At 41.2% G+C, this 25,330-nt stretch overlaps 4 protein-coding genes across 7 annotated transcripts; 2 read left to right on the top strand and 2 right to left on the bottom strand.

Annotated features, from left to right (window-relative positions):
* Nucleotides 1-137: 137 nt before the first annotated feature.
* LOC308399443 (uncharacterized protein) lies at nt 138-3,762 on the top strand. The gene is made up of 4 exons (XM_080886707.1): nt 138-292; nt 1,841-2,626; nt 2,731-2,763; nt 2,946-3,762. The coding sequence occupies exons 1-4, from the start codon at nt 277-279 to the stop codon at nt 2,993-2,995; spliced, it is 885 nt and encodes a 294-aa protein (XP_080742833.1). The 5' UTR covers nt 138-276; the 3' UTR covers nt 2,996-3,762.
* On the bottom strand, nt 3,759-13,159 carry osgep (O-sialoglycoprotein endopeptidase). 4 transcript variants are annotated; one of them, XM_080886704.1, is made up of 13 exons: nt 12,974-13,159; nt 10,195-10,308; nt 9,125-9,253; nt 8,909-9,028; nt 7,973-8,148; nt 7,731-7,826; nt 7,578-7,627; nt 7,398-7,476; nt 7,230-7,295; nt 6,456-6,546; nt 5,433-5,508; nt 4,707-4,805; nt 3,759-4,474 (listed from the first exon to the last, which is right to left on the bottom strand). In XM_080886704.1, the coding sequence occupies exons 3-13, from the start codon at nt 9,237-9,239 to the stop codon at nt 4,435-4,437; spliced, it is 1,008 nt and encodes a 335-aa protein (XP_080742830.1). In that variant the 5' UTR covers nt 9,240-9,253; nt 10,195-10,308; nt 12,974-13,159; the 3' UTR covers nt 3,759-4,434. The 4 variants fall into 4 exon arrangements, with proteins under 4 accessions (XP_080742830.1, XP_080742829.1, XP_080742831.1 ...); XM_080886703.1 differs by having other exon boundaries at nt 12,978-13,159; XM_080886705.1 differs by lacking the exon at nt 10,195-10,308.
* A 145-nt stretch (nt 13,160-13,304) lies between these two features.
* On the top strand, nt 13,305-16,993 carry apex1 (APEX nuclease (multifunctional DNA repair enzyme) 1). Its single transcript, XM_080886706.1, has 5 exons — nt 13,305-13,436; nt 14,982-15,100; nt 15,211-15,374; nt 15,456-15,648; nt 16,027-16,993. Exons 2-5 carry the CDS (start codon nt 15,040-15,042, stop codon nt 16,539-16,541), a joined length of 933 nt encoding a protein of 310 aa, XP_080742832.1. The 5' UTR covers nt 13,305-13,436; nt 14,982-15,039; the 3' UTR covers nt 16,542-16,993.
* Nucleotides 16,664-25,082, bottom strand: LOC308399439 (uncharacterized protein). The gene is made up of 9 exons (XM_080886701.1): nt 24,800-25,082; nt 23,807-24,009; nt 23,569-23,667; nt 23,365-23,457; nt 22,940-23,050; nt 20,159-20,282; nt 18,962-20,063; nt 18,690-18,742; nt 16,664-18,374 (listed from the first exon to the last, which is right to left on the bottom strand). Exons 1-9 carry the CDS (start codon nt 24,831-24,833, stop codon nt 17,107-17,109), a joined length of 3,087 nt encoding a protein of 1,028 aa, XP_080742827.1. The 5' UTR covers nt 24,834-25,082; the 3' UTR covers nt 16,664-17,106.
* Nucleotides 25,083-25,330: the final 248 nt, after the last annotated feature.

The raw sequence follows: 25,330 nt of genomic DNA, 5'->3' as shown, positions 1-25,330 counted from the left end.
AAATATAACATTTTTTTTTTGGCAATAAAATGGTCCAAAATGTGTCAGAAAATAATGCTGAACAATTTTAAGCATACACTATCACAATGTGTGAAGTGGAGGGTTAAATTCACGGCGAGATTCCCGCCGGACCACTTATCTGCAGGCACTTCCTGTCCCACCCACATTTTCGTGTCGCTTCCGGGTGGTGGTTACAAGCAGGCTGCTGTCGTTATCTCAACGCTGTAAACAAGTTACTCAACGGTTTAGCTTCAACGACACATCAAGCGAAAAGAGATGCATATTAAAACAGGTGAGTTTGTGCTATATTTCGGTATATTTGAGTGTAACGCTTCACTTTCAGATGTGTTATTTATGTGTTTGGCCGCGGCATTAGCGGCGGGCTAGCAGCGCCGAGGGAAGCCTTTCTCCGCTTTGAATGAGGTGGTGGGGGGAGTTACGAAACTTCGGCTAGCGTTCTGGGTGGCTTTTTACAACCTTAATACGTGTAAAAACAAACATATCTACTCGACCCGCTGTAGTTAATGTTCATACATTTTTCGATGGTCAAAGTGGAACCTTTAGATACATAAAACCGTCGAGTTTTATGCTCCACATCGTGACGCTGCTAATTAAAGTTTGCTAACACCGGTGCTCGCTGTTAGCTTCTATCTTTTTAGCCGCAAGCACCGCTCACATGAACCAGCGGGAGTTGTTTTCCACAAATGGAAACTATTAAATCATTTCTGACATCTTTGTTTCTAAATAGTCGGGACACTGAAGAGTCTGCGGAGGTAGCCTGCTTCTCGAAATTTCGGAGCGGTAAATGAGACGGGGTCGGCCGGGCGGTGGTCGGTCTCACCAGTTCTTTTGAAATGTGGCGCTTTGGAGCGGGTACGCTAATCAGGCCCGCTGTAAGCTATGTGCTTCCTCTTTATGTTTCAACTTGTGGTGCATTTGAACACGGCCAACAGTAATGTCTGAGTCGGTCTGAGTATGTTTCAGTGGCGCCATGCGGACAGAGAATGATTTAACAACCAAAACGGGAGAGCCTTCCCGTAAAGACTGTTACCCAGTCACTCCTTTTCATGATGAGCCAGCAAGTGGGACAGCGTGACACAGGTCATTGGGCAAGATCAGACACGGGGACAAGTATGGTGATGACAGCTGAGACCTGTGATGGGCAACTGCCAGTTAGGAATACAATTAGTTTACTCTTAACCAACGGCAACATTATTTATTTATTAATTTGAGATTAGTTGACCTGAATTATATCAGCATCTTGTGTGAGATTGCATTAATAGTCACATGGTACGGCCCGAGGTGAAGTCTGTTTAATTACATTTTTTCCACCTTCCGACTCAGGAAGTTGAACCTAAAACGTTTTATACTGGTGCTTGATAAATTGCTCATCAAAAGTGTTGATGGTAGATTTCTTCAGAAGAGTTGTTTTGATTCCAGCAATCCTGTCTATTTTGGGATTGGTATTTTTTTCTGTACAACTTTGCAAGTAGCCAGCTATACAGGGAACTGTTGTTCAGCCTCACCTCCTCTGCCACACCGAAGTCACATGAAAGTGTGTCATCTACCCCCAATGTTTGTGTGCATGGTAGAGACAAGTGCAAAGACCATTATTAACCAATGCCAAGTGATAAGTCTTTGTGTACTACTCACTACAAGTATGCTTACTAAAGTAAGGGCAAGATACTAGTAGGACAGTAATGTTGATTGGAAGTGATTATGATATGATTTAGTGATTTCACTTACAAATCACCAAGCACTGGAATTTTCTGCTCGTATGCATGATAACATATTAAAACAGCAGATACCTGATCAACTTGTCAATGCTCATTTTCTTCAGGTACATGGGAAGCCAGCAACACTGTGTGTGAGCCTGATGGTCTATGTGACCAAGCAGTCCTTGTTTCAGCCGCCAATTCTGAGCCACACATTCGGAACCGCCGCCTGTCTCCTGGCTCGGGAAACTGTGGAGGTGGTGGGGGTGGAGGATGCATCTCTGGAGGCGACAAGCTGCCACGGCAGCTTTCACCCGATGGTGACCTGATGGGTCCCAGCCATGCCTTTAGCTTCCGCAGGGAAAAGGAACGCAGGGGCCCACAGCACAAAGGTCGTAGTCTGCGCAGGGAAAGTCAGAAGGGTGTTGGCCGTGTAAGTGAAAGGCCACAAAAGGTTAATCAAAAGGAAAGATGGGTCGAGGACAGTTTGTCTCTACTTAAGCCCCCACCTGCCTTCCCAGTGCAAGACAGTCCTGCCAAGCTACAGCCTGCTGTTAGCTATGCCTCCAAGGTGAAGGCGGGAGCTGCAACTGGAGCACTGGAGGAAGACCGACCTGCCATCGGCATGCTGCTACAGAACCAGTGGGGTCTAAGTTTCATTAGCGAGGCAAGACCAGTCACAGAGGGCTCCGGCCCCAACTCCCGTTCCAGTACCCCACTGCCCACAGATTCTAAACATCCAGCAGACCTACAGCTAGACACAGTTCTCACAGTGAGGCCCCCAGAAGAAAGGCCAATTCCAGTGTCTACCTCCCTCAACCCAATTGCATGCGCAGAGGTCGACGAGAGCAATGGAAAGCTGCTGCTCAGTTGTCGCCACCTAGTGGAAGCTCTGAACTATCATAGTAAAGGTAACCACCACAAGAAGCTTTAAAAATGACATCTGGCTAGAGATCATTAAATCTGAAATTATGGTGAATAACAACTACCTCTTTTCCCCTCTCTCACTCCATAGAGTGGAACGCTATCTGCAACAGACAGAAAAAAGGTGAGTTTTCCTAATTTATGCGCATTCATTCATATGCGCAAGACATTATTCCCTACTATTTTGTCACACACACTCATTGATGGTAATTTGCTAAAATGTGTTGCATAACAAAGTGGTCTAATCATTGCTGTTTGTATGAAGCGTCCCTTTTGACTTTTTTTTTTTTTTTTTTGGCTTCTCAGATCCAAAAAGGGTGATCTGGTACAAGGACACCAAGGAGCACCCAGCCTAGCAGTGTGACAGGCCCCTAGTGGAAACACACACAAGTACATACACATAAAATACATAAAGATGGACGAATTTGAGTCCTGTTCTCACACACTGCACTCAGGATGATGTCTTCACGCAAAGCCACACTGAGACACTTTGGACTAACTCCTTTAAGATCTTACAGCAATGGACTTTTTTTTAACGCCTTACAGAAAGCCTGCCTTAATTAATCAGACCTGTTTTCATTGTCTCACATTACCATTTTAAGCTTGTATGTGTAGATTTTTTTTTTTTTTTAACTATAGGCGCTGTAATTTAATTTGTTTCCTTTTTGAAAGCTGCCGTTTTTATCATACTTTGTCCTCTGTGAAGCGAGTGGTCAATCAAGCACTTTGTTCAAAGAATTTGTTTACCAATCCCTGTGTGCAAGCCCTCACCAGAGTGACTTTCCCCCTCCCCCATCAATTACAAATCAGAAGAATGTCTCATTCCTGCTTGAGTTTTACTGTTAATGTATGCAGAGGACTCCTGTACCCAAGTCTTCAGTTTACAGGGGGTGTAGTCAAAGGCACAGAAGAGTTCACCCTTTATCACATCACCATATTAATGCTGTGTTCCTTTTGTTTTCATTTGGTCCCAATTGGGTGAATGTTACTTATGAATCCATAAGGGATGTCACCATGTTCAGTGTGTTGATTTTTGAAAAGAATTTATTAAATAAAAATTACACTGGAGAAGGAGGAAGAATGTAAAAGGACAGTATTGCTTAATAAAAATGAGTAAACTTGAGTGGATCTGTTAATCCTCTTTATTTCAATACAAATTGTCATTTACTGCTGGCAACCTCACAGGGTTGAAAATCTCACTTATTTCATGAGAAACTTTCTGTTGTAACTGTACATAAGAGCACAAATGTGCAAGAAATTATACTAGCAAGTTCTGGGAGAGGGCCTCTGCGGGTACATCTCCAGAACCTAAAGTTACAAAGGTGGGAAATTTAAGAAAAGTAAAATTTTTGGTAATACAAAGCTACTCCTTCATACAATCCAACACCGAGCTCTGTGTGTGAGCTGTTTAAATGTTAGTTAGGCACTAAAAATATGAAACCAGCTCCTTTGATATCAAATATCTGTCTGGATAAACCCTTCAAAATGGAAACCTGCAGTCTTCCTGGTTAATAGTCTGCATTTTTTGTTGTTGGCGTGTAAAGGCCTTAACCAGTGAAGCATAGCTCAGGAACTGAACTAATTTACAGTCTGAGCGTTTGAGACATTTTTCATGAAGGACCATGTTACAGCAGTATGTCTCTTGGATGTGTTTGAATAGTTTTTCAAACATGTGATGAGATCAGGTTTTGGATGTACAGAAAAGTATTCATCTGTGGAGCTGCCGTGTTATGTTTGAGGCCCGCTGTACCACGCTAAATGTGTCACAACAGACCACAAAATGATGGTGCTGCAGTCAGTCTCTCCATGTCACCTCCACCTCATCTGTTCTATACCTGCAACAGGAGAGAAACCCATGGTCATTTACTGCAAGCACAGCAATATGAACACAAACACAATACGAATGAATTTTTCCATCCTAGAGTCAGGATTAGCAACTTTTAAACCCAACAGCCACTTTAACTCATACAGACATATAATCGACCTATAATGAGTAAGGAACATAAATGTGATTCTATGGTGGGTTATTACCGTAAATCACAACTGAAAAGGTCTATGAAGCCTTACCTTTGTGTGATCCATGAGTCTTCTAGCTCTGTCACCTGACCAGACCGAAACATCTCCCAGCCGGCCTGAGCGATCATCGCTCCATTGTCAATGCAAAATCTGTGGCAACAAACTGATCTTTGTTATCTGCATCTTTCAGCCAGATCAACATCCTATCACACCAATTGAAAAAGTCACAATGAAGAGCTCCATTGCATGTGTTCACACAAGAACAGCTTCATACATCAGATGTTTTTGTGGCTATGAATGGTACACTTTATAACCAAAAGTATTTGCTCATCTGCCTTCACACACATATGAGATTGAGTGACATCCAACTCTTAATCCACAGGCTTTGCAGTTACAACAGCTTCTGACCTTCTGGTGTGTCTATGGAAATTTTTGACTATGTGGCTCAACAGCTGCTGACCCCATTCTGTGATTATATGTAGCCTACCTCTTTATGTCCGAGTTGCTGTCATTCCCAATCATTTCTACTTTCTTAAAATATCACTAACAGTTGACTGTGGAATCAGCTAGGAAATTTCATGACTGTACGGTACCTGGAATTCACAGAGCTTTGAAAATAACAAACACATTAACTCTTAAAAGTAGGGTGGGTGAGAGTATGCTGTACTCGGTCTTAGGACCAAACTGCTGCTCGTGCGTGTAAAAGTGAAACTAATTCTAGTGAAGTTTCAATGGAAATGAAAGTGAAGGATCTGAGTGTTGGGCAGACTGGGTTACCTTTCATCTGTGGCAAACAGCTTTGCTCCTCTCTCCTTACACATCACTCCCATCATCTCCTGCAGACGCAGATTACCTGTGGTTGGAACATGAGATAAACACATTTCTGAGAGCGTGAACTCATTTCCATTCATAGCAACAGTAAACAGAGAGGAGTTTCAAAAATGGGCTTAGACTTTAAGGGATCCAAGGCATTCCTGGGTGACTGTAACAATAAGTACATAAACAAACAGTAGTTAGAAACAACGAACCTTGGAATCAGTAAGAAGGACTAGATGTTACAGTCCCTGATAAGAATGCATTGCTTTAGATGGAGAGACTCTTGAGGGATGGAAAGGCAGCCCAGAAACTTTGTCAGCAGCACGCATCGTTGTGTGCCTCAACTTTCGGTCTTTTACCCAGGCTAATCTGCCATTTTCCTTCCTTGGTTAGGTTTAGGGATTAGAGATCTGATCTAGCTTATCATTTTAAAATTTGGGACACATCATCAGTAGTGGACCTTGGATTCATCGAGTGATTCGGCCATTATCCTCCTCTGCCCTGTTGGACGTGACCCACCACGTCACGATGCCGAAGAGCGGATTTCGCCTGTAGCACAGATGTGGCTGGGGTCCACTTCCTCCCCGTTGCTAGGGTGGGAGCAGTGCCTCTCACTATGGGGTCGTGGGAGTCCATGAGTGACATCTCAGGCCTCACTTCTGCACATTTAAACTCCTCAACCAGGCTAGGGATAGGCAATGACAGTATCCCATCGCTGTAGAGTATAATAATTAGAATTGCTGAAGTTCATGTAGACAGCTTTACTGCTTGTGGGAAGTCATTTTATTCTGTTGGATTTTACACAGAAGAAAACTGGTGTTCCCGTTTCTTTACAGATAAAATCGAGCCTTACACTCTGATTGCAAAGCATTTCATAACAGTAAAAGTAGCGCACACAAAATGACTGCAAAAACTTAAATGCTTCAGCATATTTGCTTTAATATTTTAGAATAAGCTGCAGCTGATCGTTTCAGATATACTTACAGCCAACGCCCCCGACAATCAGCACTTCCTGGGAGCCACAGTGAGCCATAGCTCTTTCTGTGATCTCCACCAGCATGGAGAACAATGTCTCCTGCAAAGACAGAAGCAATACTAATGGGAAATACTGACATCACTGATGCCAACACACCAATCAGGGCTGCAACAAGTAGTTGATTAACAGAAATTCAAGAGGTAAATATTTTGATAATCCAGTATGCTTTAATCATCTTAAACAATTCAAATAATGTGCTGCTTTCAACTGATCATTTCAGTAATCAAAATGTAATTAATCTATTAGCTAAAACTCTCGTAACTCTCGCTAAAACTAATTGATAAAATAAACTAAAATAAAAAAAGAACAAGCTTTTCAAAAAAGGACTTTATGTTCAAATCAGTGTGTGTGAAAAGCTTGTTCTTTTTTCATTTTAGTTTATTTTATCAATTAAAAAAGTGTGAAACCTCCTCTGTGCCGCTCCTTAAACAAATTGAATCACACTTTTCAGTAAATCACACAATGTACAAAACCTGGTAAACCAGCTGCCAGAAGATGCCAGCTGCTCCTTTTCATTCCAGTTGCACTTGAAATGAGAAGGAGCATTTTTGTTTCAGAATATGTTCTGACAATCTTATAAAGTCAATGAGAAAAACTCCTTTAACGTGTTTTATCAGAGGATAACTACACTGCGACACCAAAGGTAACTGGATCAAATGTTTTCCACGTAACCAAAATATGAACTTTCTGACTTTCGTGTGTATAAAGGCGCTATGCTGTACCTGAAGTGAGAAACACAGGTCTTCTGATGTACACTGACCAGAGCTCAGCATCTTATGAGCAGCGTCCTGTGGAAGGAATATAAATGTAAAGAACGTAAACCAAAAGTAGCCTTGAGATAACTCAATCAATATGACACAACCAACTTTACAGAAGAGCAAAGGACTTACTTCAATGTAGGACAAAATGCCAGAAAAGGACACATCCATGCCCTTTACTGTATATGGCAGCTCCACATACTGACTCCCTCTGGCAATGTGGAGAGAAAGCAAAGTTTAGAATAAACATAAAAAAAATTAAAAGACATAAAGAACACTAAATATTCACAACTATTCAGTGATCTCACTCACTTTTTGGCCATCTGCTCTATGTTGTAGCCTGGACTTGGATCATTGGAAATCTGAGTGTAGAAATCGTTTCATAGATGTATGATTACTTCGATAATCTGTTGCACTAAGTGAAATGCAACTTGATGGTTTCATGTTGAGAAGTATGACACAAACCTTAATAACTCTGGCAAACCTGTCTAAACAGTTGCCGACTGCAATGTCGATGGTCTCCCCAAATATTCGGTACCGCCGCTCTGAATATGCAATAACCTGCACAAAATTCAGGATGAACAAAACTCAAACTGCATTTCTACTTCAAATATACTGCTGTTTAGCTGACAGCTGCTCATCAGAAAATGCAGTGCAGATGTTCTGTGCCAAAAAGCTCTGCATGAGGCTTACAGGGAGGAACCAACCTGTGTATTGCCCCCACTAACATAAAGCACGGTGGGGTTGTTGGCTTTGGTGATAAGTCGTCCCATCTCTATGTGTCCGATACAGTGGTTCACACCGAGCAGCGGCTTTCCCCAAAGCTGTGAAACTGTGCGTGCCACTAGAGCCACCGTCACCAAGGGTGCACCCATACCAGGACCTGAAGGAGAACAACTTATTGGTTTGGTCTTCTACAGACATCAGTCAAGAATCACAGTCCCTTTATTTCAATTCATATCTTAAAGACCTTTTAGTACAATAATATTCCTACAGAGCACTTTGCTCTCAGATTGCAGGCTTAATTTAAGTTCCTAGAGTTTATAAAAATAGAATGGGAGCCAGAGCCTTCAGCTCTCAGACTCCTCAGGGTCTGATTAAACTTACTTTTTGTTATAGTTGATAACTAGGGCTGGATCAGGTGGTTTTGAACCCTCCATTAGTTATGTTCTTAGAGTCTAAAGCTGCTATAGCCCTAAGCTATATTCTCTCTGTCATAGTTTAAAAAAAAAACCCAAGATGTAAGATGTAAGTCAGATAAGCATGTGTTTCTTAAAGCAGGCCTTAATAATTGTCATAGTTGTCAAAGGAAGGACAAATAAGAGAAATTTTGACATGATCCATTTTCTTTATAAACTGTGGAGCTTGACAAATGTTCTTTGGCTTGTTTATTAGGAAAAATCCCCTATCTCTTTAAGCTATCCTTTTTCTGACTGGGAGCTCTTCATTAACGAAGGTCTGAACTTTAATGGCACACAGAAATTAGTGACATTTTTGAGTAACTTACAATATAAAACTAACATTTGTTTGTTAACAAACAATCAACTCTCAGTTATTTAAAGTTCACTATGACCCTTATTTGATGAGAACATGTTTGGATAAATTTTTGACAGACATCTGAAAGTTAAAATCTTTTATATTACCTTTGGTGTATGCCACACAGTCGATGTCTGCAGGTTTTAGCCCCGCTTGCTCCAGCGCCTCCTTCAGGACGGTTAGTATGACAGCACGGTGGTGTCTGGCTGTGTCACTTGGCAGGAACCCTGAGATATAAAAAAAAGCATGCAGTCAACTAACAGATTTTCATATAAGCAGTATGTTGGAGTTATCATTAATATCTTAGAGGAACTCTAACTTACCTTGACCCGGAGGTGTAATGTAAGTCCGTCTGGGGTTGGAAAGCACTTCCCCATCCCTGATTATGCCTATGCCGATCTTATTGGCACTGCCCTCAAATCCAATCACTACAGTCATGGCTGCAGAAAAAACTGTTTCAGAAAGAAGGAAGTCACTGTGTTGTTATAGTGTCTTTTCATTTAAACCCTTCATCTCTCTTAGAAGTCTATTACAGGCAAGAAAAAGGCACAATAAAACAAAATCAGATTATACTGGAAATTTTTGGACTAGACATCCACATATCTAAATATGTCTGGTATGGTAACTGCACCGTATCAGATCGCAATACCCTACAACGGATAGTGAGAAAAGATGAGAAGATCATTGGAACCTCTCTTCCCTCCAGCACAGACACTCATCACACCCACTGCATCCACAAAGCCACCAGCATTGTGGAGGACCCCATGCACCCTTCACACACATTCTTTACCCTGCCTGCAGCCTTCTGGCAAGAGGTACCGGAGTATTCGGGCTCTCACTACCAGACTGCAAAAAAGTTTCTTCCCCCAAGCCGTCAGAACACTCATACTGGACTGACACACGCATACGCATACGCGCACACACACACACACACACAAACACACCTTCATACACATAACTATCTCAAGCACTCATCTGCACAATCTCATACACACACCTTCATACAGCAAGTTACTTTTTGCACAACCCACTGTCATTGTTGCCCTTTTCTATTGCACTGTTGTGTCTGCACTGTCTTGTGTCTGTACCGTGCTGTTCTGTCTGGTGTTGCGGTGCTCATGGTTGAAATAACAATCCGGTTGTTCAGTGATGACGCCACGAATCCTACTTCCGGGTCTAAAGTTGTCTGCGTTTAATATGGCTTTTGTGTTGTTAACATGTTTAATGTTATGTATTTTCTTCTATTTGATCTCAAAAAGCTCCTAAAACAGTCAGTGATCACTGTTGACCTCCCTCGGCTTTTATTACCGCTAATCATTTATTTAAGCTCAGTTTTTAAAACCTTAGGATGTAACTACAGCCCAGCCCATGCAGCAGTATATGAATGACTAACCTCGTATTGTGGATGGATTATCTCAGTTGTTCTCCTGGTTGAAGTTTGGTCCTTTTACAGCATCCTGCCATGCGATTACATTTGTTTCTGACCACCGAGAACACTCACGTTAACCTTTATCGAGTGGAAAAAAAGTTAGCTTGTTTATATTATGCTAACATACCTGTGTCGCTAGCGGTCACGTAGCACATCATTATATACCAGCTAGCCCAACTTCAGTAACCCTACAAACGTCACTGCTGTTTAGTTTTCTGTCTTCATTTATGCTGGAAGTGATAACAGAGCTGTACGTTTTAATTTGTTTCCAAAACCCCGCAGTCAGGACATGCTATATTGTATTTAGATAGAAGCTAGCGAGCTAACTCCCTGCTAACTTCTAACTCCGTTAAATGTCATAAATTCCGTTTTCATGGATGCCTGGATGTTAAACTCAATTGTTACGCCTGGTAGAGCAGACACTGATCATTTTATTAAAGATGAAAGACTTTAGACAGTTTTTCAACTCTCAGTAATGCCATAGTGATCGTTTGATATATGGACCTGCAGCGGAGTTTAGACCCAGACACGGCTAGTGACGTCAGATTGAACAACCGGATAGAGATTGACAGACCACGTGACTTTCGCGCATTGCTTTGTGGGTACCCGTGGCAACAAAATCAAAACACTGCATCAAGCGCTAGTATTTCCAGCACCGGTAATCATTAATTCTGCGGTTTTAATCCCTACTTGCATTTTATTTGCCCCAAAAACAGTTATGTACAAAACGGAAAAAAATCAAAGGAGTGAAAGGGTCAGACCCATATGAGCATATAAAGTCGAGCTGCCCAACTTTCATCACGCACATATTTATTATTATATGGTCCTAAGCCTCTTGCCCTATGACAGCTGGGATTGGCTCCAGCACTCCCCGCGACCCTGAAAAGGATAAGCGGTAGCGAATGGATGGATGGATGGATGGATGGTCCTAAGCCACTTGACTTGACTTGACCACAACACAACACAAATACAATCAACACCAAAATTCAAGATTCAAATTATTTAGCAGCAAACATTTTTATGCAGATAACATGTTATTGCGCGCATTTTTTTAACCCTGATAATACACCTTTAACCTACATATTTCCACATTAAACGTTCGGACAATCAATACGTAAACATAACATACGTTAACAACATAACGTATACATAACACTATTTATACCAATTCCATGTGCAATACTCAACTGTATATACATAACACTATTTATTACATATTACTTACGTCTTGTATATATATATATATATATATATATATATATATATATATATATATATATATATCCCTCATCCTATTCATGTAGCCCCTTCCGCCGGGGTTACTTGCATAGTAGCATTCCAACAACGCCCTGTTTTCGTCTCTTGCCCACCGATGCCTTCTTGTTCCAGTAGCCCACTTTTCGTCAGGGTGCCCTGGTTCCTCAACACCTGACGCGGACCTTGTTGATCCGGGCGACGTCCGAGCCGGCATGCCTTCATATTTATCTGTCTCGCTCATGTCTGCGGTAGGCTTGCTTAGCATAGGGGGTCTAGCCTTAGGACCCTTACTGGATACAGACGCCCCAGGCAGGAATCGAACTTGCGATCCTCTGTTCCAAAGGCGTGTAGTCTAACCACTACGCTATCCAGCTGCAGGACAGGCCCCTGCACGGTATGTACCACCGGCAGATAGAGGAGGTGGCTGATATCCAGAAATCCTACCAGTGGCTGGACAAAGCTGGACTGAAAGACAGCACAGAGGCACTAATCATGGCAGCACAAGAACAAGCTCTGAGCACAAGATCCATAGAGGCTGGGGTCTATCACACCAGGCAAGACCCCAGGTGCAGGCTGTGTAAAGATGCCCCAGAGACAATCCAGCACATAACAGCAGGGTGCAAGATGCTAGCAGGCAAGGCATACATGGAACGCCATAACCAAGTGGCCGGCATAGTGTACAGGAACATCTGTGCCGAGTATAACCTGGAAGTCCCGAGGTCAAAATGGGAGATGCCCCCAAGGGTGGTGGAGAATGACCGAGCTAAGATCCTGTGGGACTTCCAGATACAGACGGACAAAATGGTGGTGGCTAACCAACCGGACATAGTGGTGGTAGACAAACAGAAGAAGATGGCCGTAGTGATCGATGTAGCGGTTCCGAATGACAGAAATATCAGGAAGAAGGAACACGAGAAGCTGGAGAAATACCAAGGGCTCAGAGAAGAGCTCGAGAGGATGTGGAGGGTGAAGGTAACGGTGGTCCCCGTGGTAATCGGAGCACTAGGTGCGGTGACTCCCAAGCTAGGCGAGTGGCTCCAGCAGATCCCAGGAACAACATCGGAGATCTCTGTCCAGAAGAGCGCAGTCCTGGGAACAGCTAAGATACTGCGCAGGACCCTCAAGCTCCCAGGCCTCTGGTAGAGGACCCGAGCTTGAAGGATAAACCGCCCGCAGGGGCGTGCTGGGTGTTTTTATATATATGTTAATACTGTCCATATGTACATAGCGCTGCAGAACTGTACCCCCCCCCCCCCCCCCCTCCCCCCAGCATGTTTACACTGAGTAGGAGATGCTCTGTATCTCATTGTACAACTGTATAGTGACAATATAGGCATTCTATTCAATTCTATTCTAAAAGAACCAAAGCGTAAGCATCCTGATAGCTGTCTAATTAGCTCCTATGCTAACCGCCAGAGAACAGACCGACTTTTTTTTCCAAAAGTAAATTTATGGTGATGCGGTTTTGAAAACAAAATATATTTACCTACTTTTTAAAATTTCCTTCGGTAGGTCACATTAATCTTAATTCATATCGCTTTAACTTTTACGCACGTAAACCTAACTGGCTGGGCTAATTTCTGTAGCTCAGCTCCTCCATAACGAAGCCCAGAGGACCCAAACACTGGTAGGATTGACAGACCATTTTGCCTTAACATTTTCCCTTAACATAAGACAACGTAAAAACAGAGCCTTACTTAACTAACATGCCACGGTAATAAACTGTGTACATTACAGCAGCAAGTACGTATTTATTTTTCAAGAAGACATACAAATGTGGAATTTTTCTCGGTAATTTTCAGGCATGTGTTTAGACAGTCAGTAGTTCAGCAAAGCACGTGGACAGAAGTCTTAGCTGTGCTGTGGCGCGTGTGTTGTGTGTGTGTTTGGGGGGGAGTGCCTGGGAAGCAGCAGTTGTCTGGGCTTTACATCCTGTTGTGAAAGTGCAAGTAAGGTTATTTGCATGTCTTTTCACCGAAACGTGTTTGAAATGAAGACGCTAATTATTCTCAGCGCATTTGCATTCGTTGATAATCAGATAAGCTCGGAGGAAAGCTTGTTAGCTGGCTGCTTATTTTCCATTCATTCTCGGCGTAGGCCGCATGCTTTCTTTGTCAGAGAGAAAAGGCTAGCGGTAGCACAGTCTGCTGTTAGCTAAACTTGTTGTTTAACATGGCAAACTTCCTAATAGCTCATTCTGTTGCTGTTAAATTATATGCATGCATTAATTTTACATCAGCTGGTCGCCAATTTCTACAATGTGTTGAATTTAAAGCACTCAACCAGAGACTTGCACTGAAATAAAAGCTCATCTCGCTTCCGCTTTGTCAGAAAATGTGATTAGGATGTAAATAGTCACATTGAAGTCGGCCATTGTAAGTCTAATTCTCGGCATACAGACAGAGAGAACTAGAAAAACTTACTGTACGTATTTATTGCTCCTCTGCACTGTGTTTATGTTCGCTTATTTTCGTTTTACGTATGTTTATGCGATAGAAGGACTTAATTTTATCCAAATTGTTAACTGTCAAACATAAACATTGATATCAGCAGCATCTGTCCAGTATTAGTTACTTTTATTAATAATACATTTCAGATGTAGTTAAGACGCTCCGCAAGGTTCTGAATGTATCCCTGAGCATCTTTGAATATAATAACATAAGTCAGCAACTGCCGATCATACTGGTGAAATTTCTTCAAGACGTCTCTGGTGTACCTGCTACCTTTACAGTGTTGAAACCTTTTCCATTTCCTTCTATTGTTTTTTTTCTTTAATTTCCGTTTCTAGTTTGTTGGCCTTAATCATGTTTACAGCTCTGTATTCAGCCAAACAACCTATATAAATGCTCTGCTAAATCAATCTAGTTTTAATTTATTTGAATTAAAACTTGAACTAACGCTGATTTTCTGAATTTGTCTTGATTCAGAAAAGAGCTGGTTGCAATTATCCAGAACACAGGATGATCAAATCAAATCAAAATCAAATCAAATCACTTTTATTGTCACATCACATGTGCAGGTACATTGGTACAGCACATGTGAGTGAAATTCTTGTGTGCGAGCTTCACAAGCAACAGAGTTGTGCAAAATACAATAATGTAAACAAGCAAAATACAAGAATGGCTACATCTGAAACTAATAAATATATGTACAATATATAATAGTATATGCATTTCTGGATGTGTATACTAAATATTTTTCTACGTGTGTGTGTGTGTGTGTGTGTGTGTACACATTTTACAAATTAAATAGAGTAAACAATAAATAAAAAATATACAGAGTTGATTGTTTCAGACTGCTGTGGCTTACATTTTAAAACGCTGATTACGTGTACACAAAGACATAAAAGTGGAAACGCAACAAATCCTCAATGTTGAGATTGTTTTCTATTATGTATGAGATTCCTTCCTGTGTGTCCTGCATACTGGTGCAGCATTTGACCTTTGTGCACTGAACAGATGCATTACTTAAATGGTTCTTGTTGTGTTTTTCAGCGGTGCCTGTGGTGTTGTGTGTCTGCGAGGTGTGCTTGCCGTCCGAGTGAGTTCAAGTATGAAGAGGGGCAAGAAGGCAGAAGAGGCAGCTGTGGAAGGAGAAAATGACACAGCCTCTGGTACTACCAGCATGCCCTGATGAACTGAAATGGATTTTTCCTTTACTATAGATAGATTTTCCAACATCATCTATTATCCAACCCTGTGCTATTTGTCTTTCATTTCACAGCTCCTTCAAAGAAAGCAAAGGCAGCCAAGGAACCAGAGGCTCCGATACTGTATGATGACCCTCCTGACAAAATGACCAGCAAAGACGGACGCAACGCAAACATGAAGATCACGTCGTGGAATGTGGATGGGCTGAGGGCCTGGGTTAAAAAGAAGGGCCTGGATGTGAGTTTGCTGTCTGGAGAAGCATTAATTAGCTAGTTTTGAGACTGACTGATACTAACAAGCACATTTGTCTTTTCCCAGTGGGTGCGAGAGGAGGATCCAGACATTTTATGCCTACAGGAGACAAAGTGTGCAGAGAAAGCCCTCCCTGCTGAAATCACCTCAATGCCTGAGTACCCTCACAAGTATTGGGCTGCATCAGGTGACAAGGAGGGTTACAGTGGGGTGGCTATGCTCTGCAAGACTGAACCCATCAAAGTGACCTATGGAATTGGTAAGGGTGAACTTTGTGTTCTGCTTAGTTATTTATGGTGCCTAGAAATGGCAAAAAAACATGTACAGCAACATTTTAAAGATGTGTAATCTTCTATGTTTGAAGTAAATGATTATTTTAAATTATTAGTGGATAACAGCAAATAGGGACTGTTTAGCATGAAGCCCCATTGGTAGTTTAGAAGGTCCTCCCATAATGAGCACATTGTGTGATTACCAGATTCCTGCTCTTGAAAAACTAATGTTTTTGCCTTATCAGTATAAAATTTTAGATGAAACCAACAGAGACATTTTTAGTATGCTTTACCAACACATTAAACCTATACAAACAGTTTAAGTACTGGTGAAGCAACTGACTTAATTTTGACTAATATTCTAGGCAAAGAAGAGCACGATAAGGAGGGCCGTGTCATCACTGCCGAGTTTCCCAGCTTCTACCTGGTGACGGCATATGTGCCAAACGCTAGCAGAGGCCTTGTTCGCCTTGATTACCGCAAAACCTGGGACGTGGACTTCCGGGCGTACCTGAGTGAGCTGGACATGCAGAAGCCCCTGGTGCTGTGTGGAGATCTCAACGTTGCTCACCAGGAGATCGATCTGAAGAACCCCAAGGGGAACAAGAAAAATGCCGGCTTCACCCCCGAGGAGCGCGAAGGCTTCAGCCAGCTACTGGCGGCAGGTTTTGTCGACAGCTTCCGCGAGCTCTACCCCGAGCAGACCAACGCCTACACCTTCTGGACCTACATGATGAATGCCCGCTCAAAGAACGTGGGCTGGAGGCTCGACTACTTTGTGCTGTCATCCTCTCTGTTGCCGGGCTTGTGCGACAGCAAGATCCGCAACAAAGCGATGGGGAGCGACCACTGCCCTATCACTCTGCACATAGCTGTGTAAGTTCACTCTGAGTTCAACAGGCTTTGCATAACCTTCAGTCTGTTCATACGTCTGTTTCAACTTGTATAATCCGGTCACTCTGAGGTGTCTTCTCTATGTGCTGCTCAAACTCACTCTTACAGTAAAATCAGCGTTTCATCTTGGTAGTTTAGGACATACTTTCTTGTACTTTTACCCCCCTCTCTACATAAAATGTCCTTCCTTCCTGTAACTGAATTCTGTCCCTAAATGAGATCCAAATTTCTTTTGACAATTTTATAACAAATGCAACACTAAATAATCAAAATGTGTAAGCTAATTTTCAGGAACTGCCAGATATTTGTTACTGTGTAAAATGAATCAACTGCTGTTAAAAGAAAATAACGTGTCTTGTTGTAAACATTTTTTTCCCCAAACCTTGGTTAAAGTTTCTGTTGCCACACTTACCAATAAAAGACTGAATTTCTATAGTACCTTGTTACTTTTATTATTTGAGGAATTCAAGCCAAGATGACAAACAAACTTCTAGTCAGTGTGTTTTACCTGCAACACAATTCAAATGCAGTCAATACAATGAAAATCATTTCTATGGAAACTTCATGACGTGTGTCCTCTGATGCATTTTCAGATTATAAGACTGCCTGAAACCCTTCCCACATTCTCCGCAGACATAAGGTTTCTCCCCTGAATGTGTTCGCTGGTGTCTTTTCAGGCGGTTGGCACTCAGGAAGCTCTTGTCACACTCGTTGCAGGCGTATGGTCGGACTCCGGTGTGGTAACGCAGATGGATAGTAAGGTAGCAAGACTGAGTGAACTTCTTGCCACAGTGGGGACACTGGAAGGGCTTGTGGCCTGTATGGAATCGTTCGTGCTTCAAAAGCTCTGCGTGGGAGAAGAAACCCTTCCCACAATCAGAGCAGAGATACGGCCTCTCACCTGAATGCGTCAGCTCGTGTCTGACAAGTGTTGCCTTGTACACAAAACTCTTGTCACACTGTGAGCAGCTGAAAACGTTTTCTCTGGTGTGGCAGCGCTCGTGTTTCTTCATGTTGCGTTCTCTCTTGAAGCTCTTGCCGCAGAAAGAACACATGAATGGCATTTCCTTGGAGTGGATCTTCATGTGGCTCAGAAGACCTCCCTTGTAGAGGAAGCCCTTGCCACACTGTGTGCACATGTGTGGCCGTTCTTTCTGATGAATACGCTGGTGTGCAGTAAGAGCTGCTCGGTAGGCAAAGCTCTTTCCACAGTTGCAGGTATGGACTCGTTCCTCCTGGTGAGTCTGGAGATGCCTGTTGAGGTAGCTGGCACAGCTGAAACTCAAATCACAGCGAGGACATTTGTAAGAATCCTCTGACTTGCCAGCATCCAGGCTGTGGGTCTTTAGGTGCCTCACCAGTGCTGACTTCCAGGTAAACGCGCGCCCACAATCTGAACACAGGTACTCCCCATTTTCCATGTGGGTGCTCTTGTGCTCTTTCTGAGCAGCCAGGGACTTGAAGACTTCCCCGCAGATCACACACTCGTACTGGCGTCCCAAGGTATGTGTCTGCTTGTGCCTCTCCAGCGACTGTTTGAAAGAGAAATGGCGCCCGCACTGGGAGCACGAGAAGGGCTGCTCACCTGTGTGGATGCGCTGATGGGCTTTTAGTGAGGAAAGGAACCTGAAGCTTTTCTCGCAGTCTGCACAACTAAAATTTCCCTCTTCATCTGTGAGTGCCTGAAGAACTGACTTGTCCTCAGTGATCTCAATGGAGTGAACGTCATAGATGTGCTGCTGATCCTGTGCTTGTTCTGAGTGATGGAAGGAGCACTCAGGACAGGAGAAAGCAGCCGATGAGCTGTCTGCTGCAGAACCTGACAAAATGATCATAAATGAGAGTAAAAAAAAACAAAACATACTAAAAATAAAACAAAATCAATGTTGGATAAATTGTTATAACTTTTGTGTTTTAACAGTTACATGCTTTTATATTTTTTGTTGTTTAATAAGGTACTTGCGTTTTTAATAAAGTTATAATTTCTACATCTATCAATACTTTGACATTTATAATATTATATAAATATTATAAATAAACTTTCTATTCAATCTTATTTATGAATTGTTCTCTCTGGGATTTTGTATTAATGGTGCAAAGATTCAGTAACTCCAAAATGCTAAAGAACACTTGCTCTCATTAGCATCCTTCGACGAGACCACAGGTGACCCATATGAGTGTTCTGCACTGTAAAAGAAAAGAAAAGAGACATTAATCAAAAATTATTTTAATCAGCCTCTTTCCCATTATTTTTATACTCAATCATATGTACAACTACACTTGTAATAAAAAGTGTAAGCAAAACAGGATGTTATGTTTCAGAGAGCATGCATCATGCCACCACAACAAAATCAGGAACTAGCTAAACCATATCTAAAACATGACGCATCAAAAGCAAGATTTTACCGGCTTAAAGGCAAAGGCTTCAGTGGAGGAGGGTTTGCACTCGTGATCTCTTTCCTGCTTTTAGTCATCATTTGCTTCTGTAAATTTATCAGCTGGATCTTCATGGTTGGCCTGCGTTTGCGCCCACTTGTACGGACCTTGACTGGAGTAATGACATCATTGTCAGGTTCAGAGATGAGACCCTGAGGCTCTCTGCCCTTATGTTGCTCACCGTCTGGGCTGCAGTTATCATCTGCCTGCACCTGGCACTGCAGTTCAGAGAGTTCAACATTAGCCTCACTGATGTTGGCCTCGGCCATCGCAAAGTCTTTCCCATCTTCACAGCGGTCTGTAGGCACGTCTGCAGTCTGCCCATCAGTGTGAGTTTTTAGATGCCTCGCAAGCGACAGCTCCCAGTTAAATGTCTTGTTGCACTGCTGGCAGGTGTAAACGTAGTCTTTCATGTGCGTTTGCTTGTGCTCAGTGCGTGCTGACAGGGAGTTGAAGATCTTTCCGCAGATGAGGCAGTTATACTTGCGCCCAGTTTTGTGTGTGTGCCGGTGTCTGTCGAGGGACTGCCTGAAGGAGAAGCAGCGGCCACAGTCGCTGCAACGATGAGGGCGCTCCCCGGTGTGGATGACTCTGTGGGCAATTAGTGAAGACGCAAACTTGAATTTCTTTTCGCAGTCAGGGCAGTCATGCGGCCCCGCAGGCATTACAGGCTGAGGGGATGCCGAGTCAACCATGTTCACTTCTGAATGGGCGTTTGATTTTTCTTGTCTTTCTTTCTCATCTGCTTCACCTGACCCCTCTTCCTTGGCTCTCTCTTCAGCAAATGTGACCAATGAATCTTCAGCCACTGCATTAGCACCTCTTCCTTCAAAGCAGTGTTCTCCCATCAGCACTTCAATATCAGTGCTTGGACCCAATTCAACCTCTGCATAATCAGTCACTGCGATTATTTCAACTGCAATGTCATCCACAAATGTCACAGTGTGTGCGTCTTCACCGGTACCCTGTGGTGGATCTGACTCGTTGGCCTGTTCTATACATTTTGATCCTCTGCTGGGGAGGACTGCAGAGAGTGAGGAAACGATGCTGTCGCCCATACTTGAAGGTGGAACTGCACAAACGGAATGAGGTAGATTCATGAGTTACTTCCACTGGTTTGCACAAAAATGTAAAATACAATTGATGCGATTGCAAGAAGTGACTAACCATGTTGCTCTAAATGCGCAAGGTTTTTGTGGTGTTGGAGCAGATTTTTCAGATCTGCAGGTTCACAGACTGCATGAACACAATCCTCCAATGCAGAGGATTCAGCTCTGAGCCAGGACACAGTCTGTGGTAAAGGTAATAAATATGCAGTATACTTGAATTAATTACCTAAACACAGGTTTGAACTTCAAAAATAGCTTAAAAACAACCTGAACCATTGGTATTATCAAGTAAAATGTGCCTTTACTGTAGTTCAGGTATTATTAGTACAAGTGATTAAATAAATGAAAAGGCCTAAATCCTCAGAAGTGCAGACAGTTACCAGTTCCTAAACAGTGTTACTAATGCACGTGGCATTATTAGCAGTGACATAATGTAGTTCGTATTAATCATAAACTTTATCTTTTTCCATATGTCATAACAGGTGACACTACAATAAGTAGGTTTTAAAATATTAGGTCACAGCTTTCATTTAAGAGCATTAATTTGTTACGTGTTGATTCGACCTTTTGCAGTTTTCTACACATCTATAATACAGACCCATACAGGATCCTAAAATTACAACAGGTGTAAGATTCATCACTGGTTTAGGACTAAGAATGCAGAAGCATTTTAATAATAATACTATTATTATTATTATTATTATTATTATTATTATTATTATTCATAATATATATTATTATTATTATATATTTTTAATAAAAATACATTTTTAACTTATTTTGACTCATTTAACATATAATTTATTAGCAGTAATTTCTTGTGTCATTGGGCTTGAAACTTTACTAAAACTGACTGCTCAGAGTAAAATATGCTGACACAGTGAAAGCTAAACAAAGACACCGAGTTAGACAAATACAAGGATACAAGGAGCTCTTATCCATTTACCTTTAAGAGTTAGACAAAAAACACATTTTGTGAACTGATGAGCATGAGCATATAGTGCAAAGACTACTGGAATAAATGCTACATGGACAGAAAGTTGTAGGTTTTCAACCAGTTTTGTTGTTTGGATTTTATGTACATAACCTTTTTATTGTTATTGTATATTAAAAAATATTTTAAAAAATCTTTAAAAAAAATCTGAAGCCAGATGGCATAAATATATCCTGGGTATACCGAACTTGCTTCATAGTACAGGGCCAATGACTCTCTGCCTGACTGAGGCTTCAGCAATTTTCCCAGCAACTATCATCAACCTCGAGCAACCAAACACAACCAGTCAGGAACTAGTGATGGGATTTTAGGCTCTTTTTGAAGAACCGGCTCTTTCGGCTCGGCTCACTAAAAAGAGCCGGCTCTTTCACAAAAAGAATTACTAATGTAAAAGAAAAAAAAAGTGGTTTTATTTATATATAAATATATACAGTGACCCCTAGAGACAAAGCACATACAAACTCCAAAAATCACGTACAAACTCCAAAACACATTTCTAGCATTAACTGAACTTCCAAACCAGAGCTACCTAGATCACTTAAATTACACAATTGAAAGCACATGTGTATTGTGTGTGTGTATTTATACACAAGCACTCATATATGTTCAAATAATTGAAAAAAAAAAAGTTCATTTACCTGTTACTACCACACACCAAATCCGGTTGTTGGTACTTGCTGGCTTGTGTAGCCACTAGGTAACAAAAGCTCAACACTGCGCCCAGCATCCTGGAGCACTTCTGTTGTGTTTTGTACGTGTTTTGGAGTTTTTATGTGCTTTGTCTCTAGGGGCCACTGTAAATATACTTTTATTTATTCACTCCACATAAAATGTAATAAATAAATCATATAATACAAAAACCAACTATTTACATTTCAACTTTTAACTATTTAAATTTTCAGCTTTTTCCTTTTAAACAAATTTAAAGTGAAACAACACAAAACACTGCAAACCACAACACAATTAAATATAAATTAAAATACGAAAACAAAAAGAAGATGCACATTCTCTGTCATATGGGCCTGCATGAATAAACTTTCTGAATCCTTTATCATCCGCAAATGAAAATAGTTGTAGATGATTACTATACCTTTCTAATGTGACGTTGTTGTCCCTGGCTCTCTTTCCCTCCCGCTCTGTTCCTGTGCTACTGAGAGTGTAACTACTGCCCCTCCCCCCTCTTCCCAGCGCAAAGCACAAGGCTCGCGTGCGGAGTGAAGCGGAAAAAAAGTGCGAGAGAGAGGGTGAGAGAAAGAAAAAAAAAAAAAACCCACGACTCCCAATAAGGTGCCGGCTCGCGTCGTTCACTTCAAAGAGTCGGCTCTAAGAGCCGTTTCGTTCGCGACCGACACATCACTATCAGGAACACTCATTTTTCGCTCATGACCAGTGGCTACAAGATGATTGTGGACTGGTCTTTAGGCCTGAGTGACTGGGGCCTTATTCACTTGATCCTACATTGTCACCATGATTGTCCAAAATGGCAGACAACTTAATGTCACATCTCTATAAAATCTCAATACATCACTATCACCATGACTGTAATAATAAACACAAAGTAGAATTGCCAACTTTCTGACATCAAAGACTCAAATTACTGAAGCTTCATATATGCTGTATTAAACTGCATTAAACTTAAGAGCTGTACCAAATAGCTGTAAACATACAATTAATTGGGGTGGGGTCTTTTTGGTAATTTTGTGGGAAACCTCCATATAACACTTCCTTTATATTACCACATCAGTATTTGTACAATGATCCTATATAGTGACTCACTAAATCATAGTGATTTATTGAACAAATTTTATTGTTACACACTGTATTTATCAGTACAACACCTCTCACCTGCTCAACGTCAGGAACAGGCAGCAGTTGAGCCAGTCGACAGTAGAACTCCCAAAACAGCGTCTGCAGATCACGGTCATACTGAGATCCAAACTCTGCAGGAAAGACTTCCTGTGATAAAAACAATGTTACTGGAACCCAAATAAAAACCACACCCAGACACTGCAGCAGTGTAATATATTATTTTAACATTTTAACCCCTAAAAATAATACATTTTGGATATTTTGTTTCTGTCATCATTATTATCTTTTATGGCATTTTCATTCATGCATTCTTAATTACAGTAAACAATAAAGAACATGGTGTATTGTAGCTTGATAACAATAATGACAACAGAAATCTGCTTCATATGAAATTTACTGTCACTACAAATAACACAATTGGGTGCATTTGGTTTAACGGGTTGTAAATTATGCTGCCTCACCGTGAAAAAGTCTTGTCTCTCTTCAGGGTCTTTGAGGAGAGTCTGAATCAACTCAAGAAAGGTAACTGTAACATCCTCTTTTGAGGCTTCTATCTGCAACACATGTATAAAAATTATGTTCCTCATAAAGCCATGACTAAGCGGATTAAGGGTCAAACACAGGTGTGCTGAATATGAAAACTTAATCTGTGTATAAACACTCACATCTACCAGGGTGGCGTGCGACGATTTAACCTTGTCCAGGTAACGCATGATAAACTCAGGTTTCACAAGGTCTTCATTTCGACACAATTCAAGAATATACTGTTTAAGGGGAAGAAAAAAAGTAGAAAAGCCCTTTGTTCACAGCACAGTTTACTAGTCATGTAGTTTATCTGCATCCATGAGGGTGATGAGCCTAAAGCCTTATTTTTTTTTTTAAATAACTATCATTAGTACTCACTCTAGCTCTTAACCCTAGGTTCAGTTGAGTCCTGTATTTGCACATTAGCAGCTCAGGGACCATATCCACCACCAATGAGACAAACTCTGCCACCTTCCAGTAGTTCATCACGTCCTGTTTCTTTAGCACCTGCCACATTGACGCTGTCATAAGCTGCAAAGGAGATACCAGAAGGCGCAGTGATGCCAGAGGTAATGAGTCACCTGTAAAGAAAAAGAAACCACTGAAATCTGTACTTCCATTTATGCTTAACCAAAAGCCCATCGTTTCAGACTATCCAGTTTTTTTGTTGTTTTTTAAAAAAAAAAAAAAAAGGTTGCATGGCCTGTAAAATTTAATTAATAACAATGAAATGTAATTATGCAAATAATTTACATCTTATATTTAATTGAGAATAGGACAAAAATTGTATATAGACACCATATTGGAAAATCACATTAGCTTGTGATGTTAACGATTACATTACACCAATATATATATATGATTTTGGGATGTAAACTTTAAGTTATCATTTACAGTTACTTCCGAGACATTATGTGATTTTTTTGTATTGAATAATAAAAAACGGTATAATCAATAAAACAAATATGGTGTTAGACAATAATATTCTGTAGTTCACAGTGAGCAAAAGCGTTTTCGTTCATTACCTACTGGAGCTTTTTGTTTTTGAATGCAACCTCCAAGTGAATGTTCAACAACAACAATGTTTCTCAAACTCCGTTACCTTCATTTCCCCCATGTTTGCTACCTAGTCTGTACATTCAGCATTCACGTTCATAAGACATGCTGTAAAATTATTTGTCAAGGTAACCTTAGCACACAGGAATAAGACAATAAGCTAGCATACAGAGCTAATTTCAAAGGTATGTTGTATACTTAAGCTAATTTTGCTAGGAACGAATCCCTAAATGTCTGCGTTAACCCAACTGTGACCTGCTCCTAATTGTTTAGAAAATGTGTTTTAGTGTGTTAAGTGTTCCTCCACAAACCGACCTCTGGAGGTGGCCATTAAAACCCCTGAATCCATCTTCTTCTCGGATCGGTGCTGAAAAGTTTGATTAGCTGCTATTAGCTGTTAGCCTTACAACTACCCACACAGCCAGAGGAAGACACAGCTCTGAACGCGGTCGTTATCCAACTGGAAGCTCTTTTCTAAATTAAGCGAGCTGCTAGAGGAAAAACGTATGAATATTAAAAACACACATATTTACATCATACATGTTGCATTTTTGTTGCTAAGGGCTTCTTCTTCTTTATATATATATATTTTTTACGTTACGTTACATTCTTCGTCTTGTTACCGCCATCTGCTGGAGATTCTTTGTATAACGTCCCATGTTCCCCCAAATAAACTTCTTTTGCCCCCCACCCCCTTGTTGTTGTTTTTTTTTTTTACAAATAACACTGATGACAAATTATTATATTTCTAAACTTAATATTTTCATACACATAATTTAGACCTCATAGAACTGAATCCTTGGGGCTATTTCACACTCGTTGACATTACAAAGTCCCAGACACCAC

This window comes from Rhamphochromis sp. 'chilingali' (genome assembly GCF_963969265.1).
Source record: "Rhamphochromis sp. 'chilingali' genome assembly, chromosome: 7".
Classification (NCBI taxonomy): domain Eukaryota; kingdom Metazoa; phylum Chordata; class Actinopteri; order Cichliformes; family Cichlidae; genus Rhamphochromis; species Rhamphochromis sp. 'chilingali'.
The sequence above is the reverse complement of the archived record's forward strand: the minus strand, read 5'-3'. Positions and strand labels throughout refer to the sequence as shown.

Excerpts from the sequence above, each read along its gene's own strand:
- LOC308399443 (XM_080886707.1), top strand. Across the intron at positions 2,627-2,730 it reads TCTGAACTATCATAGTAAAG|AGTGGAACGCTATCTGCAAC; the intron begins GTAACCACCACA and ends CTCACTCCATAG. Across the intron at positions 2,764-2,945 it reads CTGCAACAGACAGAAAAAAG|ATCCAAAAAGGGTGATCTGG; the intron begins GTGAGTTTTCCT and ends TTGGCTTCTCAG.
- osgep (XM_080886704.1), bottom strand. The coding sequence starts at position 9,239 with ATGACTGTAGTGATTGGATTTGAGGGCAGTGCCAATAAGATCGGCATA. Across the intron at positions 8,149-8,908 it reads CTGTGTGGCATACACCAAAG|GTCCTGGTATGGGTGCACCC; the intron begins GTAATATAAAAG and ends GTTCTCCTTCAG. Across the intron at positions 7,477-7,577 it reads ATAGAGCAGATGGCCAAAAA|AGGGAGTCAGTATGTGGAGC; the intron begins GTGAGTGAGATC and ends CCACATTGCCAG.
- apex1 (XM_080886706.1), top strand. The coding sequence starts at position 15,040 with ATGAAGAGGGGCAAGAAGGCAGAAGAGGCAGCTGTGGAAGGAGAAAAT. Across the intron at positions 15,101-15,210 it reads AGAAAATGACACAGCCTCTG|CTCCTTCAAAGAAAGCAAAG; the intron begins GTACTACCAGCA and ends TTCATTTCACAG. Across the intron at positions 15,375-15,455 it reads TTAAAAAGAAGGGCCTGGAT|TGGGTGCGAGAGGAGGATCC; the intron begins GTGAGTTTGCTG and ends GTCTTTTCCCAG.
- LOC308399439 (XM_080886701.1), bottom strand. The coding sequence starts at position 24,833 with ATGGATTCAGGGGTTTTAATGGCCACCTCCAGAG. Across the intron at positions 23,458-23,568 it reads CGCACGCCACCCTGGTAGAT|ATAGAAGCCTCAAAAGAGGA; the intron begins GTGAGTGTTTAT and ends CATGTGTTGCAG. Across the intron at positions 18,743-18,961 it reads AAGCCTTTGCCTTTAAGCCG|TGCAGAACACTCATATGGGT; the intron begins GTAAAATCTTGC and ends TTTCTTTTACAG.